The 20,105-nt window shown below is 43.5% G+C and overlaps 1 protein-coding gene across 1 annotated transcript in view; it reads left to right on the top strand.

The window, feature by feature from the left end:
- LOC119179226 (protein arginine N-methyltransferase 9) overlaps nt 1-17,716 on the top strand; it is a 28,661-nt gene extending 10,945 nt beyond the window's left edge. The window contains exons 6-11 of the mRNA XM_037430299.2: nt 1,562-1,654; nt 6,381-6,552; nt 8,807-8,972; nt 11,551-12,046; nt 13,363-13,519; nt 17,329-17,716. Of these exons, the coding sequence (XP_037286196.2) occupies nt 1,562-1,654; nt 6,381-6,552; nt 8,807-8,972; nt 11,551-12,046; nt 13,363-13,519; nt 17,329-17,682 (1,438 nt within the window). The 3' untranslated portion in view covers nt 17,683-17,716. The remainder of the gene's footprint in view (nt 1-1,561; nt 1,655-6,380; nt 6,553-8,806; nt 8,973-11,550; nt 12,047-13,362; nt 13,520-17,328) is intronic.
- The last annotated feature ends 2,389 nt before the right edge of the window (nt 17,717-20,105 follow it).

Here is a 20,105-nt window from a genome sequence, read left to right as displayed (position 1 = left end):
TGTCACTGCGTTCCAGATTTGGCATCAGGATGTAATGAATTATTCTTTACAACATTTCAAAACAAACATTCTTGTTTTCCCCTTGAAAGTATGCACTATCATTTATCGAAATAACAGCACAGTATTAAGTGAGGAACACTTAATATTCTGTCTGCCGCAATGCCAGGTGCGTCTGCTCAAGTGGTCTGCCCCCAACGCACCTCTCGTTTTGTTGTGAAGTCGAGTCAGAAGAGCGTGGCGGTGCATGTACTTTGCGTCGCCGTCGTTTTGCAGTTGATTTCAATGAAGTTTGGCAAGACGCGCTTACAACAAACGTGAACTTGATGTAATATCCTGCACTGGCATGATGATATATGGTGTTTTTTGGCGCAAGGGCCATTTGATGGCCAAAGAGCGCCAGTTCATGATCCTGCACTGGCATGGGACGCTACATCTATGTGCAGCGGTGAGTGGACAACGCTTCGCTTAAACTATCAAACACAACTTATACAGCTCCAGCATTGAAGTAAATTGAGAGGCCTAGCAGTTTTCAGCTTCTTTGAACAACAAAGGCACAGCTTCAGTCCTTTGCACCCATCCCACTACCAACTCTACGCGAAGAACGAAACTGAAACTGTAGAAAAAGATCCGTAGACAGTTCACTGGCTAATGCAATCCAATCCGAAGCCTGTAATTCCCATATTTCCCCTGAGGGTACAGGATCGTAGTGCCAGATTCCTCTCTAGGTATTATTGTATGAAACTCTATGATATGGGGATCCGGCGCTCAACAGTTTCTCTTTTAATTTTGAATGTGCAATGTCACAGAACACAAACATGGTGGAAGCTGTTGAAAATGAAGGGCTTTCAGCCATGGTCAGCATGCTTGCGTAACACTTATTCGTTACATAATGATGGACCAACTCTCTATTGTTGGCCATCCATTTTATCTAGGACAGAACTACTGTCAAGCGCGTGTGGTGGCTATGGTGTTGGCGGCATGCAATAACGTTTTGGGCTTACTAAGCAATTGAGTCTGGGACCAAGGTCACATTGATAACTCGCAGGATGACGAAAATTGCTGCTTGTACACTGCTTCATGCAAAATATGTACATTTTTTCCTAATTAATGTGCATTTTCTGTATATGTCCCTAAACTTATATGCATAAACAAAATAAATTTTTTATTCAGCAGTTTTCAATAACTGCAGCATCTGATGAACATTAGAAATAAAATCTGTCACTTTGAGGACGGACACTTCATCACCTATCATTTAATAGCAGAGAAAGCATTCATCAGAAATGTTGTGTAACTTTTGTCGTTAACTGCTTTAGCTTTCCTTTATACAGTTGAACCCCTTTATAAGATACATGCACCGGGCAGCAATTCATGTATCTTATATGAGGTGTCTGTTAGAAACAGGGTACCACGTATGCATTTTCTTATCAATCCCTATTTTAATCTAGGCACACTGGTGTCTGCTATACCCATTTTTCTGTTACATCAGTGTCTCTTATAAAGGGGTTCGACTTTATTATCAGGTGTTTATTGTCACTAACTGACCAATGTATCTCTCTTCTAGTGCCTGCTGCCAGCAAAAAGCCGCAGTGATTCCTGCAAATGCTGAGGTATATGTTTGCCTCATTGAAAGCCAATGGATAAGGAGTGGGCAAAGGTGGGTAAGCCCCTAAGGTGATTTCATTTTCTTTGCTTTACATGCATTTCCAAACTAGGGTTTGGCTTATATTCTAACGGGCATTTTTTTGCTCTTTTGCTTTTTCTTTTTTTGCCAATGTGGTGGCTCTTGTGTGATGTTGCTTTGCGTGCCCTTTCACAGTCTTTCCGACTATGCCATTCTATCATTACCATTACAATGTTATTTAAGTGTCATCACCACTTTGTTGTCATCACTGTGCCATCGCCATTGAGCCATCGTCATGCAGTCAACATACCATCATTGTCATTTTATCGTCATCATTCCAGCATTGTCATACTGTTACCAGAATTTCAGCTATATCTAGTTGTTATAATTTCAATGTTGTCACGCCATGATAACACTGTCTTTATCAGGCGATCAATATCTTGTCAACTTTTCAGGTTGTCACAAGTTGTGTTCTTGTATCACTGTCATCACATAATTTTTGTTGTTTCATGCCTGCAAAATGCATAAAGGAAGGATTAGGTGCGCGCCCCCAGATCGGCCATGCCAAAACAAATGGCTACGTCCTTTTCTTTTGACCGATTGAAGTTGCTAGCCAGATATTAGTCCTGTCAGCAAATTCATTTCCTCAACAATGACAATTGCTTGTAATACGTGTGGAAGTTTGTTGTGTTTAGTACTATCACTTTATAGCTACTTATGCTTGTTGATTGAAACACATCAACAAAAACACCAGATCTGTGTTGGCACCAGACATAGGCAGAGTGAAAATACAGAACGTACTTGATTGTAGAATGCACATAGAATATTGCACTAGGGTACTTGGGTGGTATGCATGTCCTTAGTCTCCCCCACTGCAGAAGCGAGGAGCAGGTTCCCCCTTAACCCCCAACCATTGCTGGAAAATGCGCAGCTTCATTGCGGTGGCTGCTATCTGTCATTGGCTGTGTGATTAAAAAAATGTGTTTGCAGAAACCATGTTAAGAGTGGTGACATGAAAATTCGTGCACAACCTGACTGTTACATCACACTAATGCAAAAATAAAGGTGCCATCTTTTCAATATTAGCTACAAATACACTATAAAAAGTATTATAGTTCAGATTTCAAGTTCATAAAGTGCTGTATTGGAAATCGAAGCATGAATGATGAGGTTATCGAGTGGAGCCTTTTGTAAACAGCATACGTCACGAGTTTTGGCCTTGCTAGCAGGAGTGTGTATGAGACAGACAACACTGATAGCGACACCTTACAATGCAGAGCCTAACCAGGAACCTGCAAATATAACAGTGCAGCGACTCACCCGCTGTATAAAGCATTCGCAGTGAAATAATTCGCACCTTACGGTATTCTCATTGTTTCTTTTTCGACAAGAATGGTGATGGTTTAAAGAAAACAAAAAGAAAATTATGATAGTTGGACAAAACGTCACAAAATGTCATCACAAGCTCCGTGGCTGCTGCTACTGCTGCAGCCATCAACCCTCCGGTGACCGGGTTCTTGCAAACATCAGGACGGGTACAGACAAACCAAAGCTATATACTGCTGGGATCGTATTGCATAGTAGACGCAGATAATTTCTTTAGCGCTGCGACGTGCGTATGTGAGATCAGTATGCCTTGAGAACGCAGCATTGCCCGACCTGATAAGAGTCATTAAAGTATACATCACGTCGCTTACATGTTAGACATAAACGCAGTTACAGGACCCCAATGGTGCAGTTTCACAGCTTCTTTGGCAACTTCTCAACCTGCTGCTTTAAAAATGATCGGAGTGAAAATGTTTCTGTACACCTAATGCTGTGGCTGCTCCAAGCCTCATGGGACATGTTGTTTCAGTTAGATGATGATAACCAAGGCAAAATTGCTGCCACTGGCGATGTTCACATAGTGAATCGAGATTATCTAATTGATCTTGTACTCCTCCTAGCTCCTTCGTTCATTGCTGCACTAGATAAGCAACATAATTTGACGATTGAGGAAACAGGCACTTGCAATGCTGAATACAGCAGATGAAACGGTGGCGCTGACAACATAGCAGAAGCTGGCCAGTGATGTTGCTGCCTCTCATGTTCACCTTATGGTATTTTGTTAGCGAGTATGCAGACTATGTCACGGGGTCTCTGAGTGCTCTTTGAAATCGAAAGTGCTTTTGGTCGCAACATAAGATCATATAATAAACGTTCATCTCACGAAGAGGCAATCGCGTTTCATTGCTGCTATTACCGATTAGAAAACAAGAAGCTCACAAATTTTCTGTCACCACTGCATTAAGTGAATTATTTGACCTCAGGCAACTTCACAATTTTAAATTTATTTCTTCAGTCTTCCTTTATGCTAGCAGTGAAACTTAGCTGCATTGGAATAGGGAATGCACACATTTTGTCGTGCACATTGAGGATAGAACATCTTGTATCGTGTGACCTTGTCACAAACAAGCGCTCAAGAAAGTGCGCACCTCCGAACTTTGGCGACGGCGACGATACCGGGCGGCACATTGTCAGGACAAAGCCAGCGAAAAGAAGCAACGGACTCCTCAGACGCACCGCTTCTCCCCCTCGAAAGTGTCACTACGCCGACCAACCTCCTCGTATCGGTCAGCGAAAGATCGCTGTGAAAATCTAGAAGGAAAGGGGCATGGTGATGCAGAGTTGCATCATATTACGAGAGAGAGGTCCCACCCTTTCCATAGCTCTGACATCAGAGGGTATTGCTTAAAGTGTCTCGCCGGGTGACATCCAGAATCATCGAGAAGGAAAGGCTGAGTCACTTCCTTATTGCGCCACCTGTTGCGGACGGTTCTTGAAACGTCATGCCCTTTCCCCAGCCTTGGCTGTGCATCGCGCCGACGAGGCGATCGGAAACGTGTGGAACCTAGCACGAATGTATTTAAGCGAGCAGCGGAAAGGGTGATCAGGAGATGAAGGAAGTTTCGCGCAAGTGTGCGTAGGGTCTTTCCGTCGTGTCGGCAAAGGCTTTTGTCTTCAGTGACAAAGCAGGAGATGAAGGAAGTTTGTGCCAGTATGCGTAGAGTTGTCCCGCCATTGGGCGAAGGCTTTTGTCGTCAGTGACAAGGCAGGTGATGAATAGGGTTTTCACTTGAGGGGTGAAGGCTTGTGCTTCAAGCAAAAAAAGAGTGTGTGTCTACCACCAGCAAGCGAAAACGCGTCCTGCAATCGCAATGCGTGAGAAGTCGACATGTTTCCGGCGAAGACGTTTGATGCTTGGCGAGCGGACATTTGAAGGCGCGAGGCTTCCTGGAAGAGAAATTTCGGGGGTTGTAGATCAACAACAGTGCTGGACTTACAGTGAGTGATTCCTCGAAGAGTATCATTCAAACTTTGTTCGAAGAACTTTGGACTGAATAAGTTTACGATAGTTCTTCATAAAACAGAGTGCAAAACACACGGGACAGAAAGAGATCAGGACAAGCGCTCTGTTTCTGTCCCATGTTTTGTGTGCTCTGTTTTATGAAGAACCATGAATAACCAACAAAATTTACCAATTTGTTAGTCTTTAAGTGTCTTGGTTGTTTGATGCATGTGATTGCATTGTACCACGTATTGTTGCTTTTGTCCATTGCATTGAGTCTATCTGATTGTATTGTGTAGCTCGTTGTTTGTGCGGTGACATATTGTATTGGACTATTGCCGAGAGTGTATATTTGTGTATTGTTTGATCTGCCGTGTTTGAGAACATATTTCTGTTTTCTTTGTCAACTCTCGGCTCTGACTCGTTCTTTGAACCACAGCTGGTGTTCGCTGGCGCGTTAAATAGGACCACTTCTAAATTGTCCGTGCTTTCGTGGTGCAGTTCGGGGGGTCGATACTTCTGTCCTTGGAATTAGCCCGCCGATCGCCTCCCCATTTAACGGGAACAGTGACAGACCAGTGTGTTGACGTTTGTTGTTCATGCGACTAGATGGAGCTAGGCCTCCACTATGCCTGTTTTCTGTAGCCAACTTAGCATAGCCTTGTAAGTGATGTGTCACGTGTCACACCAGCCTACCAAACTTTTCCCCCCTCTTTAAAAATTTCCATAATAAACGTGGGAGAACACTCTCTTGCCCAAGCTCAGTCTACTTGTCTTCACTCTACACGCCCCTTCGTTGCTCGGCCTCTACGTTGTCCTGCCGTGGGGTTACACCACACTCCCTGCCAATACAGCACAACAGAAGTGTGTACATTAGTGAAGTCACAAAATGTTGATTACTTCATTGTATGGTAAATTTCATGACATAGAAGTTCATTATATTGCGTTCAAGGTGTTTATAGAAATGTCTTGCTATGCCCTTGAAGTTTGATATGCTATACGAGTGAGCTTGATTCTAAGAGCCTTCGACGATGACTTTGCGATGTCCAAGCCACTCTGATTATCAGTATTCAACAATGTCAACATGGTTGACGGTGTTAGAACTCAAAATTGGATGATTCGTTTTCCTGGAATGTGTAAAATGGCGTCCTGTAGTGTTGTGCTTAGGTATTTACCGTGAAAGCATCTACTAGTGACTCGGCAGGTTCATCTATTGTGTCTCAAATGGGTTATGAGACTGCATATTCTTCAGAATGCACGGTATGGGTGACATTCTGTGAACTACTGGGCAATTTCTCAGCGAGTTCAAAAACTTGTCTTATATATATCCTGCTGGCATCTGTAAACTGATGGTGTCACCATTGACTCTACAGTACATAAAAGCATATACAGTGCTACAGAGCAACAAATTTTAATCTTATTTTTTTTCAGGGTTAGCGTGGAGGTGCTGGAGGGTGTTTTGAAGTTGGAAAATGTTGAAATCAAGGCTATGTGCAATGACGAACAGCCATACGACTCTGAGAAGCTCAGCCAAGTAAAGCATGGCTTCCAGAGGCTTTCTGAACCTTTTCGTCTGCTCTCAGTGGATTTCAACAATCATGAGGTATGTTGGTGGTAAGCAGAAAACATTTTTTAGGGCCCCTCAACAGGCACCACTGCAAATTTCTATTACACTCCAAATTCTAGTGCGGTGTCTGCAAGAAAAGATTCTCAGCCACTGGCAGCACACTGCACCCGAGCAATGTGTGGACATTGTATAAGTCACAATAGCACTGAGATTGCGCACAAAGGTTGGCAGCTAGCCACGTGCATTGGAGGAGAAGACTTGATTCTGTAATTGATATCAACCGCTAAATGGCTGAAGATATCCCAGGCTCGTACAAAACATCGTAGTCATCAGGTCTTGAAGCTGAGGTACTGTCGCCTTTGGGCTCGAAGCTCGTGTCTCAAGAGCTGGGGTCTAGTGCATCCTTGCAACTCAATTTAGCTGTGGTCGCAAGATAGCTTTTTGCGGCGCAGGTGTGTACTCATGCGCACGTGATGGCGATGCCGTGGAAACAACTTCAGGCGTATTGTAGCAAAACAGCCATTTGGGCTAGTTGGCAGCGGTTCATTATGAAAAAAGTGGGGCGCGGTACATAGCACGGACTGGATTGTGAAAATGGGAATTGGAGGATCTAGCCTACGAGCCGCGATAACCGAATCATGTCCAGACAAACTGCCCGGAAGTTTCAGCAATCAACTACAAAAGTTAACACGTGCTGGTTTCCCACAGACAGTCGTGCGCAAGGTGGCCCATAAGTTATTAAAGAGCGTAAAATCCGGTTGGGGGGGCACAAAAAGCAGAGAATGAAACATTGCACACATATAAATCTGTTGTCATCCCTTACATTCATAAAATATCCTATGGGTTGAAGAATGGGGCTAATCGCTTCGATGTGAAAGTGGTTTTCCTTGCTCCGAATAAACTTAATAACGCATGCGGAAAAATTGAGAGAAAGATAACAGCAAAAAGCTAAGTGCGCAGAAAAAAAAGAAATGTGAAGTCAAACACAGCTCCAATTTCGTACAATGTGTCATAGGAGTTGTGTACCTGATTCCGCTGTGGGCCAAACCGGCCATTGTTCAAACATTCGTTTACAAGAGCATTACAGAGCGTTGACTTCAGAGGACAGAGCCCACTTGGCACAGCATTGCATTATGTGTGGCTGTTCACCATTTTAGTTGACGCGACTGTCCTATCAAGGCATAGGGATAAGACCACCCGCAAAATAATAGAATCGTTCCACATTAAGAGATACAACGAAAGATGTGTTAGCCACCCCTCAATTGCCATTTCAGAGAAAGAGTACTTTTATGGGGTAAAATCGCTGTACTAATCTTTTTTATCCGCTTATGTATATTCTCGCTTATCTTCTCTGTACAGGCGCATGCGCCTCTTGATATTTTGATGACTTTTTGCGGAATGTCGGTGTTTTTTTGTTTTGTTTTTTAGGCGAGAGAACTTGTATCATGTGACAATTTTTGTAAGTTATATATGTGTGCACTTTCAATAAACTTTCAATTGCGAGTGTGCACTTTCGTTGTTCTCTCCCCCAATGTGCGCTTGCGCTGTTCTCTCCTCCAGTCCGTGTTACTTGCCGTGCCCCACTTCTTCCATAATCAACTACAGACACCAGACGCAGTCCTTTCTCAAAGTTAACATGAGATCAGAAACCGAAGCAGCTGGTAACCAACTGAAAAGGCCACATTCACATGTCATACACGCGGCATACCTTTCGGAAATAGTTTTTCGAGAATAAATCTTCTCTGACCTTAAACAACAGCTCTCTAGTGAATAGCTGGTGTGGGCAATTATTACTGCTCAATACAGTCACATTGCGAAGCTGACACCATATTTTGACATTTGGCTTGCAAGGTTTCGTTTGATTACAGAACTTTGATGTTGCTGAAGCATAACCATGAGTGGCACGAATTTCTTTCAAATACGTCAGCCACTCATCTTTTCTTACAACACGTGCACATTGGTTTTTGAAAAGAGCTTGCAAAATCACTATGTAGCATAAGTGAGAAAATTCTAATTGTGTCTGAAAGTTCAGTGGCTGGACCAACAACTGGGAGGTGCTAGGGGCTCGAAAAACAAGAAATGAATCCAACATACCAGAATTGACAATTCAAAACATCAATCCCAGGTTGATAGCAAGCAATGTTAAATCCCTTGCCTGTGAGCTGATTCTTTGTGCACAACTGGCTTCAATGTTTATTTGTATAGTCAGAGCATTAGGGTATATATGGCTTGCAGCTCAGTGCATGCGCTTTTTACACTGTTTTAATTTTTATGATTACTTTCCTTACAGGAGATTAAAAGCCTCATCAAAGGCATTGAATGGAGAGAGAAAGTTATTTGCGTTCAGTCTGGCATCGTAGACGCCGTTTGCTTGTGGTTTGGGCTCAAAGTAGGAGATACGTGGCTGGACACAGGACCAGACTCAAACAGCTGCTGGGAACAAGCCATATTCACTGGTAAACTCATTAGCGTAATGCACTCATGATATTCAAGTTGTTGATGCCTTCCTATACTTGCTTGCTGGTGTAGGAAATTAGTTCGAGATAAAGATCTCAATCCGTTGCTTTGTTGCAAATTTGACATACTCCTTTTGTCTTACCACTGAAATGGTTTTGATCATTTTGTATGAAGCATGTCATAATAATAATTTGAAAACTGATTTAAGCTCTCTGCGTCAACTGTGTAATGTCACCTGGTGCCTCCTTGCCTGTCGAATCTCTTCCATTTTTTATTATGCCGACCCCCCCCCGCTACCTTGGCTCGCTCCCTTTCCTACTCACTCGCTGGCACGCACCGTATTATCTCCTTTATGTGCGCGGCACTTCTCCTGTCTTATTTATTTATCTGTGCACCAGAGCGAGGTTCATGAATGGTGCAAGTGTAGAGACAGTGCAGCTGACAAGCACACAGTGAGCGAAGGTCACGAAACTGCCTATGCCGATTGACGATCGCTTCCTATAATTACTAAACTTTAAGGCCCAACGACATGCATGCAATTTTTGAGCAACGACGACTAGATTTACTGTCGCCATGGCTGTCGCGAAGAATCGTACGTCGCCATTGTGTCTTAGGTTTCTGGAAAACCAGGAAAAATTGCTTTTTGCCCAGAAAAGATCATGACGATTCACGCCCGATTCTCGCTTTGGTTGCAGCTTTCTCTTCATGCTTGTTATTTGCGCGTACTTCAAGAAACGCAGACTATAGGCAACTTTTTTTATACTAACTTTCATGTGGACAGTGATGTGGCGGTTGTATTTTGTCATTAATCTTGTTATCGATGGTTTGTTTCGATGCTTCGGTGGTAGCTGGCTGCAATCTCTACGGCGGCCTCGCGGTCGTCGTGAGAGGTTGCCACGAAGTTGACAATGTGCATCGTTGCGCACGATTCTGGGCGCCCCTCAAGATCACATCAGAAATCACTGTTCCAGTTAAACAATTGGGAGAAAAGAAAGTCGCAAAACACTTTTATGGAGTGTGCGGTCACGCAGGGACAGCTTGCAGAAGATGGCGCCTTTTATCATTGAAGATGAGTGAAGTACAACAGAGAGGCTGTTTCCAAACAATCTGCGCTTATGTCAATTGCAAAGGCTAAGTGACCGAACTTTGTTTTTTGTTTTTTACATTATCTTATTTATTGATCATCTCGAAATAGTTTTCATAATGTTTGCCTCGCATAATAAACGCACCCTCAACCTTGCTCTGACTTTTTTTAGAAAAAGTTGCATTCATTAAGGGAGTAAATATGGTATCTCAGTTTATATTATAGAATTTTCTGTGGGCAGCAAGTGTCATCTACTTGTGTTATATGGTTCGTGTTGATGTCAGCTGAGTGACGTGTCTATCTCGAGGTTTCTTTTATTGCACACAATGAATTTTTCTCGCTGTGTTGTATACCACACATCTAACTATCAGTGACTGGTAAAACTGCAACATCGTGTAATGTTTGTGAGGCATCTGATGACCAGAATCGCTTCAGCTCGTCGCCGCTATGCACGTTGTGCTCTCGCTGCCCGGTCAACGCTGCGATCCATGTGTCTGTGGCTGTAACTTCATCCCTGTAGGCACAACCAAATTGCCTGAGTTTACGTTTATCGGTGATCGTTCTCGAATTCTTTTTGGTTTGCACATCTTATTAGGTTGTCACTGTACGAAGAATTAAATAAGATACGCTGGTATTGTGGTGGCACCTGTCAGAGCAGATATCATACACTCCGAAATGTTCGCTGTTCCCAGGCGACCACATACTGCTAGGCACACTCAGAAATGACCTCTGAGTTCACATGCAACCTATTGGCGCTCAATCTTGGTGGCTATGACTAGGCGAAGCTCGAACTGTCGAGTGGACACATGAGCGCTGCGTTTGCTAGCAATGCCAGCGTATCTGACGAGTTGAGGAGGCACGCTGATCACGCCAAGCACGATGAGCTTGCAGAGTTGTAGTACTTAATTCTTATTGATTTGTGGCAGCACAGTAAGATCCGCTGAATGTTCAGTGCTGGATGACGAAAGAAACGGCCACACTTTCTTGGTCCGAAGGCTTCGCCAATGATTACAGCTTAGCCTGTTCATGGCATCTCCTTAAGGAGACACCAGCAGACGCTTCTGCGACAGTGCCCAACAAAAAATGGCGGACATGCCTAGTGTTGCTGGAGCCCCAAGCATTATGAATATCCCCTACTAAACTGCGTTAATGGTCGTCCTATCGTCCACTTCATCACATATTTCTGTGCATGCGAACCCAAGAGTGTTAGTTGGTGCCGCTTCCAGCTATGGCAGCAAGTATGGAGCTCCTGGTATTGTGTTACATGTAGTCTTTCAGCAAGCTGGCAGCTGACTAATAAGGCCTCGCATACTACTTGAAGACATTAAGTCTGCTAGAACGAGACCTTTGCTGTGAGACCTTTGCTGTCATGTTTGACAGAAACAAAGAAAGTAGCCCTTATATATATTTCTTTCATGCATGCCTGTCTTTGTATTTTCAAGTCATCCACGAGACTATATTCATTCCATTTATACTGTTTGTTTCCTTTGCAGGTCCAAGTGCACGAGTGTCGTGCGGTGATGTGGTGGAGCTCAATGCAACCTGCCAGGGCCACATAACTATGCAGTGTGTCTTGCAGTCATCAAACAATGCCCCTCATAAAGAAGTTCTGAGCTTAGAGCCTGCCATTATTCGCGCTATTAATGGGCAAGCTTATGTAATGGCGCAGATTTCTGAAAAACTGATTCAGGCATGCGAAGAGCACTTGCCACAAAGAATACTGGATATTTCATGTGTTCCAATCCTAGGTTTGCTTCTTGCACAGTGTCGACCCAATTGGAGGCTTACTTGTATGCACAACTCTGACACGAAAGACTTTGTTCACCATTTTGTGAAGGCTCACAAGTTGGAAGCTGTTGTTAATGTGGTCGACAGCTTAGATGAAGTGTGCAGTGAGAAACAGGAACAGTATGATGTGTTTATTGTGAATGTTTTTGAACCATCTGGGCTTCTGCGACAGGGTGTTTTAGAAGACATTGCACTTTTAAGGTAAGTGAAAAGCACTCGTTTTAGAATACAGGTATATTTTTCATCTTTTTTTTTTCCTGGTAAAAGACTCATCTCCATAGCATCAGCTGTAATTACTTTGCAGCCTTGGTACCTTGAGCATTTGCTGCCTCATTTATTTAAATTTAGTTTGACTAGTTCATAAGATAGGCGTTGTATCACTGGCTAACAAGTTATGCTTCATCCGAACAGCTTGCCGAGTCAGCAGTTAGTTCATCATCAATCAGTATTTGCCTGGTGATGTTCAGTGAATTTTGTGCTTCTAGACAAGACACGAGTATATAGCTCGTGCTTCACCAAATGCATCTCATAATTTAACTGCTGCTGCAAAAGGTGCGAAAGGGTTAGATAAATGCATTGTCTGGCTAGCTTTGGACTTGCCCATTCCATAACAAAACACTCACACACACTATTAAAATAGTTGATGTGCGAGAAGATTTTTATTCCGCCCCTGTGATACTGAACCATGCTCCTGGGCAGATTTCTTTCATCGCCATGATGAATGCTGCCTCGAGTTATTGCCTTAACTTATCGATGCTTTGAATCATTTTGAAAAAAAAAATGCCCGAACTCTTAACTGCCTATTGTCACAAGTTCGTGACATACCGAAAAACATTGAGCAAGCTAGACACAGAATGGGTGTCGCTTTTAATGCCGACTGTAAAATACTCACGGGGAACGTAGTTTTTAACACGAAAAATCTAGCTCTATCTCGTGTAATTTACTTTATCCTCAAGCCAATTGTTTTGTAGCTGATGGTGGAGAGCACAAAGCATGCACAATAGCACTCACTTCTTCATTCTTTCTCACCTGGCTGACCCAAGTTCAATCTTCAAAACTTTTGTTTAATTGGTGTGTACGTGCTCAAGTCGTGGCATACGACATGTGGCGTAGATTTCATGACGTACATGAAAGTGTGCATTAAAAGTGCATTTTAGATATTTTAACTGTAGAATCACTTAAAGGTTGCTCTATAAAGCTGGAAAATAAAAGAAACAATTTTTATTTTCTTTGTCAGTTTCATAAATTAGGCATTAAAGGGTTAAAGATAAGTTTCGAGAATGTGCATCTGGCTTTGTTGCATCTGTGCAAACAAAATTTCACTATCACATGGAGGCTTTATTGCATTCTTCTGCATATTTCATTTTCGTGTACCAGTCCCATCATTCCAGCGTATAATCAATAAAAACAGCATTGTCCCTCCTGTCTTTTGCATTATAGAAAACTAGGACATCTCTCTTAATATGATTTACCAAATCTGTAAAGAAATACTGTACTGGTTCATTTTTTTCTTACAGGAAGAGTTGCCTTAAGCATGACGTTACAATGGTTCCTTCTTCAGTAACGCTCCGGGCTTTACTAATTGAGAGTGCAACATTGGAAGAACAGTCGCGTGTTGTATCAGACAGCCGTACCCTTGGCTTCAAAATTTCAGACTCTATCAATGCTTTTCAGGTGGGTACATCACTTCTTTTTTTATTGAGCTAACATAAAATGCGAAAATGAAATCATATTGAAAGACCCAGAAATTCGGTTACTTTGTGGAGATGAACTGTTTTGCTTTATTTCGCTCTCTGGTGATCAAATTCCAGGTTATGCTGAGAAATTAAATTTGTTTGCCTCTTCATTATTGTGATTTCGTTTAGCCAATCAAAGTGTTCGAATGTCACTTGTAGCCAGTTATAGAAACAGCCACATCCAGACAAGGGCCCTGTCTCGAGTGCAACACTAAGACAAATTTAGCTTTAGGCCTGATTTATGTCTCAAACTAAGGGCCATGAAAAGCTGCTCAGTTAGTGGCCGTGTAGCCAAGTAGGGCAAAGTGTGAGCACAAACAATCATTTCATATAATGTCTTCTGTTGGCACCCATATTTGTAGCTACAGAATTTTTTATGTGTCAACATTTTCAGGTGTGTGTCACTAGATTTCAGTGGGAACTCATTGCAGTGAGACCTAATAAATGTTCCTAGTTTGCTTCTGTCAATTTGAATGGTTTAGGTATTGATTATAGAAGGTTTACCGAATGACAGAAATGGCGGCATCAATGTCAATAATGCGATTGTGCGGTTGACCATGTCCTTACTTTTCATGCATTAAACACGCTTCTTATGGCTGTGTCCCTGTGCATTGGAATCAAAATGCTAAATGAACCTGAAATTCGGCTGAGTATCAATTCCAAGAATTATTTAGAACCTTGCAAATGGACCAGTGCATGTTTATCTTAGAAAGTATAAACCAGAATTTTGAGTTGACTATAGAGGTTTTGCAAATGCGAGTGTGATCATTTATAATGTGTACACACACACTGGTTGAGACTGAGCTGTGCATAATGGAGTGCATACCCAGGTGTTGCATAATCTTAGCCTGTTTGCAGATTCTACGTAACATTAAACTTTTGTGAGCTATAGTGCACCATCCTGCTAGAGCTTTCTGAACATGGTAACTGAGAAAAATGTAACATATTCGGAAATTTTAGTGGCATAGTAATAGTCCTCAGTTACGTCACATACAATAGCGTCAGAAGCCCCAGCCCTCCTTTCCTTCTAGCTATGCCAATGCAAGACACTCAAGACACCAGCAAAACAGAAAAGTTTATCAGTGCATGCACCAGAGGCACGGAGGAAGAAATATTTAGGAGGTGAAACTCCCGTTAGAACACACGTCCACGGGCATCCAGACAAAGTCACATAAAAAAAATTGGCAGGTTTCCCGTACAGTGGGAATTGATAATATTTGAAGCATGAATGAGAAAGTTTGATATGTCACTTTTAAATCAGCACAACGTTACGAGGTGGAGGTAAATGATGACTTACAGGACTTCCATGGCATGATTATCATGTTTGTATTTGTCGTTTACTTTTGTCATCTATTCATGTCATGTGATACCAAATTTAGTATATGTGGAGCTAGCGAAACGGCCGCGAGCACGCTATGAGCTTGGTATGATGCCATGTTCTTACATGACACGCATGTCAGGATTACCATGTTTGCACCAGTCATATATTTCGTCATCCATTGACGTCACGTGGCACCAAATTTGGTATATGTGGAGATGGCAAAACGACCGCGATCACATCATTAAGGGCCCAATATACTTCAACGTAGCGTTGACGCAGGCGCACGGTGGGCATAACGATGCTACGTTAGCAAAACGCGAGAAATCTATAGTCTGACGCCAGGCGCGACCAGCGTCTGTCGGCGCAGCCCAGTGGCAACCGGTGTGAAACGCGACATTGTTGCATATCGCGCTAATCCATTACCCATACAAGACAGCGTCTCCCTCTTTTCGTGATGGAGGGACGCTGGACGCACTGAAACGTGCATGCGTCAAAGCAACGCAGCGCGGCGTGCGCCTGCAAGTATATGGCAGGACCGGCGCCTGGCGTGGGAACGCCGGCGTGACGGGACGAAATGAATGCCGGCGAGCACGTGCACCGCGTCACGTTGAAATATATTGGCGCCTTGACTCTGGCATGTAGTCATGTGCTCACATGACACGCATCTCATGATTATCATGTTTGCATCAGTCACATACCTTCGTCATCCATTGACGTCACATAATATCGAATTTGGCATATGTGAAGCTAGCGAAACGGCCGCCAGCGCATCATGAGCGTGGCATGTAGTCTTGTTGTTGCATGACACACATCTCATAATTGTCATGTTTGCACCAGTCACATACTTTCGTCATCCATTCAAGTACCGTAATACCAAATTTGGTATATGTGATGCTAGCGAAATGGCCGCGAGCGCATCATGAGCGTGGCATGTAGTCAATTTGGTACATGACACGCATGTCATGATTTCCATGTTAGGGTCGGTCTCTTGTGTTTGCCATGCAATCATGTCATACCATACCAGTTTTGCAACATGTCATGTCAACGAAACCACCGCAAAGGGCGCAGGACCATGAAATCTAAATCATGACATGATTTTCATGTTATGACTAGTCAAATATGTTCTTCATACAGTCATGTTATACCATACCAAGTTTGGTATCGATACTATTATCGAAACAGCTAGAAGAGCTAGAAGTCGTAGGTGGCTAGACAGACAGACAGACAGACAGACAGACAGACAGACAGACAGACAGACAGACAGACAGACAGACAGACAGACAGACGGACGGACGGACGGACGGACGGACGGACGGACGGACGGACAGAATGATAGATAGATATATAGACAGACAGATAGATAGATAGATATATAGACAGACAAATAGATAGATAGATATATAGACAGACAAATAGATAGATAGATATATAGACAGACAAATAGATAGATAGCATTTAAAAACAAAAATAACATGCTCCGGCGAAGACATTCCAGTTAGCGGCACCTTGCAGTGCAAAGCTGCCACCACACACACAAAAAAAGCGGAGAATGCTACCGGCTGAGCGCATCCGAACACGCGGCCGCTCCGTGACTGCGGCCGAACGCGAGCATCGTGCGACCAGTTTGCTCGGAAATTGAAACGGCGGCAATTTCTTTTTTTGCCGCTGGATGCTGCCAGCATGATTTGGCGCTCCGGCAATGTGACGTTATCTGGTCGCCTCAAGGAGCAAAGTTGCACCTCCTAAATGTTTCTTTCTCCATGACGAGAGGCAGTGACAGCATGGCGATGTTTGAAAACATAGCTCACAAGATTGTGGTTACTCACTGGCACAACGCTTGAGCCTGCGTCTTGTATGAAGTGTAGCTCTTTGCAGTTACTGTGGCTTGAAGAAGGTGGTTTGAGTAGTTTCAGTTAGAAGTAGAAGCAGTTGTCTCTGCTTTAATTTTTAGAACGAATGTACAGTAAGGCCATTCTATGAAGCCCTAGGAATGTCATCTCAAATCTTGACCAACATCTGGTGGAGCATTAACATGACAAGGATATTCTAAGAATTTTGGTTTGCCCTTCTGAATGGTTGCATCATTGAGGCTGCTGCATAGCATGACGATGGGTGTACTGAACATGAAGTTCACACAATATTTAAATGCTCATAAGGTCATCACTTGGTGCCACTTGTCTTGTCAGTAAAGCACCTGGCTTCATGTAATTTATTGCTGGAAAATTGGATAAGTAACAGTGTGCATTATTGTGTAGAATAGTAAGTCATCTATAGCACTAATTGCTTATGTAGCTTGTTTTGTCAGTAGAGTGACTGGATGCATTCAGCTAGTAACAGAAAACCTATATAAATAAGAGTTTGCATTGTGCTGTAGAGCTGTTGGTTATAGATTTTCTTTTGAACCTACGTTTCTGTATGACTCTCAGGTCCAGATGCAGCAAGACATGTGCTTTGCGACACTTCCACATCGCCCACTGTCTGATGTCTTCACCCTGCTGGAAATCAACATGTCCAACGTTGGACTAGACTTGCCCGAAATCTCGGCAGTTCGGTCTGTGCCTTTGCGGCAAACGGGTCGGATATCAGGCTGCTGCTATTGGTTTGAACAGGAGTGCTTTGGTGGAGTGACTGCAAGCAGTTACAGTGACAAAGATGCGTCTCTGCAAGCGGCTGTTGTGTTTAGCAGTGCAGTTCATGGAACAGTGGGCACTACTGTAAGGGTTAGGACATCATGCGTGGACAGTAGTATCAGCATCTGGCTTGACAATATAAGAAATTGAAAAGTACTGCAGTAAAGATGTCAATGGCAAAAAATGTTTGTCTTTTGTGTTTCCCGCTGTGGTATATTAGACTTAGTGTAATTGCTAGGGATGGGCGTGTAGTAAATTTAAGGTCCAAAGTGAATTATAAGCAAATAGTGATTTTTTAAAATAATTTCTAATATAACAGTTTTAATAGTGTGTGTGTCATAATATAAAGAAAAATGTGCATTTTTGAAACGACCCAACTTACTTGCACAATATATTTTCAAGAATAACACAGCCTGTATGGATGCATTTTTTTTCTTTTTGGTTCAAACCAAAGTGGACGCAACTTCGAATAGTAGCAGGATTTCATTATTGCTAGGGAGAAAACTATCGACGGAAAATTGATCACATTTTGAAATTTCCTATAGTTAGTGCTGATAAGCCTGTATAACACGTTTTCAAAATAAAAAGTTGTAATCGAATTGCAAATTAGGCGCGCACTTTGAAGTGTGGCTTCACAGCGGTGTAAATGTCTTCTGGGTGGGTAGCTTCATAGCATAGCAGCCTCACTCTGTAGTAAAGCCATCTTTGCAAAGGTTACGTGAGGTATAAAGAGAGAGAGAGAGAAGGGAAAGAAAAAACGTCCATTAGTTTGTTTCGAATAACTAAAAATAAGAAAAATTTCAAACTTGTGTAGAACAGAATTCGCCTACTATAGTATTGCGGAGAAGCTGGACATGTTTACCGCATCTGCCCATATCGGGAATAAAGATACCCGACTTGTGCGCCGACTTTTTCACGACCTCATTTCGACGCCCGACGTGACAGCGCGCACCCGCAAGCACAGCCACCCGTCGTCCGTCGCCAGTGCTGCACAACTCATCTGCACTGGGTCATTCTTAAAACGCGCCGGCGGCACCAGTCTACAATCCAACACCGCCGCCTTTGCCACCAACGACGACGACTTCGCAATATAACGCACATACTGAAACTCCGTTCTACCCACCGTTCTACCCTCCGCCGACTCCTGCAACTTGATCGCCGAGGGTGCCTACCGGTCAACCATTCGTTCGCAAGACGGATTTCTAGCGCACCGCCGACCGACATCCACTGTGTTTCAACCGTAGAGAAAGCTTATGTCACCGGTTCAGCCCCTCTATCCGTCGACATTGGCCTAAGTTTACTGCCCCCGCAGAAGCAAAGCCTTCTGGAGCTTATTAATGAGTTTCAGGACTATTCTTCTTTGATGTCCAGAGTTCGCCAAATGCTGTTGACGAAACATCGCATAATTACAAATGAAACGGCCAGGCCCATACGGCAGAACCCATACCAAGTAGCTCCGCGGAAACGTGAGGCCATAGAAATTCAGGTGCGAAAGATGCTTCAGAATGACCTTATTCAGCCGTCGAAAAGTTCTTGGGCATCGCAGGTAGTATTGGTGAAAAAAAAAAGGTGGCATTTTACGTTTCTGCATTGATTACCGCAAGCTCAATCAGGTTACGAAAAATGGGGTTTACCCGCTGCCTCGTATAGACGATGCCCTCGATCGACTACGCCATGCACGGTGTTTCTCGTCGATGGATTTACGGAGCGGATATTGGCAAATAGAAGTTGACAAAAGAGATTGAGAAAAAACAGCATTCGTGACTCCCGATGATCTTTATGAGTTTGGAGTTCTCCCGTTCAGCTTGTGCTCAGCACCGGCAACGTTTCAGCGGCTCATGAACACAGTCCTATCAGGCCTGAAGTGGCAAACGTGCCTGCTATATTTGAACAATGTCATTGTATTTTCAGCGACATTTGACGAGCACTTGAAGCGACTACACACGGTATTTCAAGCGATACGATCGGCCGGACTAACGCTTAAGCCAAAAAAATGTCACTTTAGCTTTGAAGAGGTTCTTCTCTTGGGGCACCTTGTCAGCAGTGAAGGTGTACGGCCTGACCCAGACAAAATAGCTGCTGTTGCAAGTTTTCCCACGCCATCAGACAAGACGACAGTGAGGCGATTTTTAGGCCTCTGTGCCTATTACCGACGCTTCATTGAGAATTTTTTGCGTATTGCATCACCTTTGACACAACTCACTTGAGAAGACGTCATGTTCGTGTGGGGTGAAGAGCAGCAGGCAGCATTCAACGAGCTGCGACAACGTCTTCAAAACCCGCCAGTTCTCGGACACTTCGGCGATGACGCTCCGACAGCGGTTCACACCGACGCCAGCAATGTCGGTTTAGGAGTTGTCCTCGTTCAGGGGCAAGATGGCACCGAACGAGTAATTGCTTATGCAAGTAGGACTCTGTCCTGTACAGAGGAGAATTACTCCACTACTGAAAAAGAGTGCCTTGCGGTGGTGTGGGCGGTCATGAAGTTTCGCCCATATTTGTACGGCCGCCCATTTAAAGTCATCAGCGATCCCCACTCGCTTTGCTGGTTGACGGACATAAAGGACCCGTCA

Source organism: Rhipicephalus microplus, chromosome 2 (genome assembly GCF_043290135.1).
Source record: "Rhipicephalus microplus isolate Deutch F79 chromosome 2, USDA_Rmic, whole genome shotgun sequence".
Lineage (NCBI taxonomy): Eukaryota > Metazoa > Arthropoda > Arachnida > Ixodida > Ixodidae > Rhipicephalus > Rhipicephalus microplus.
This window is presented reverse-complemented; position numbering and strand designations above follow the sequence as displayed.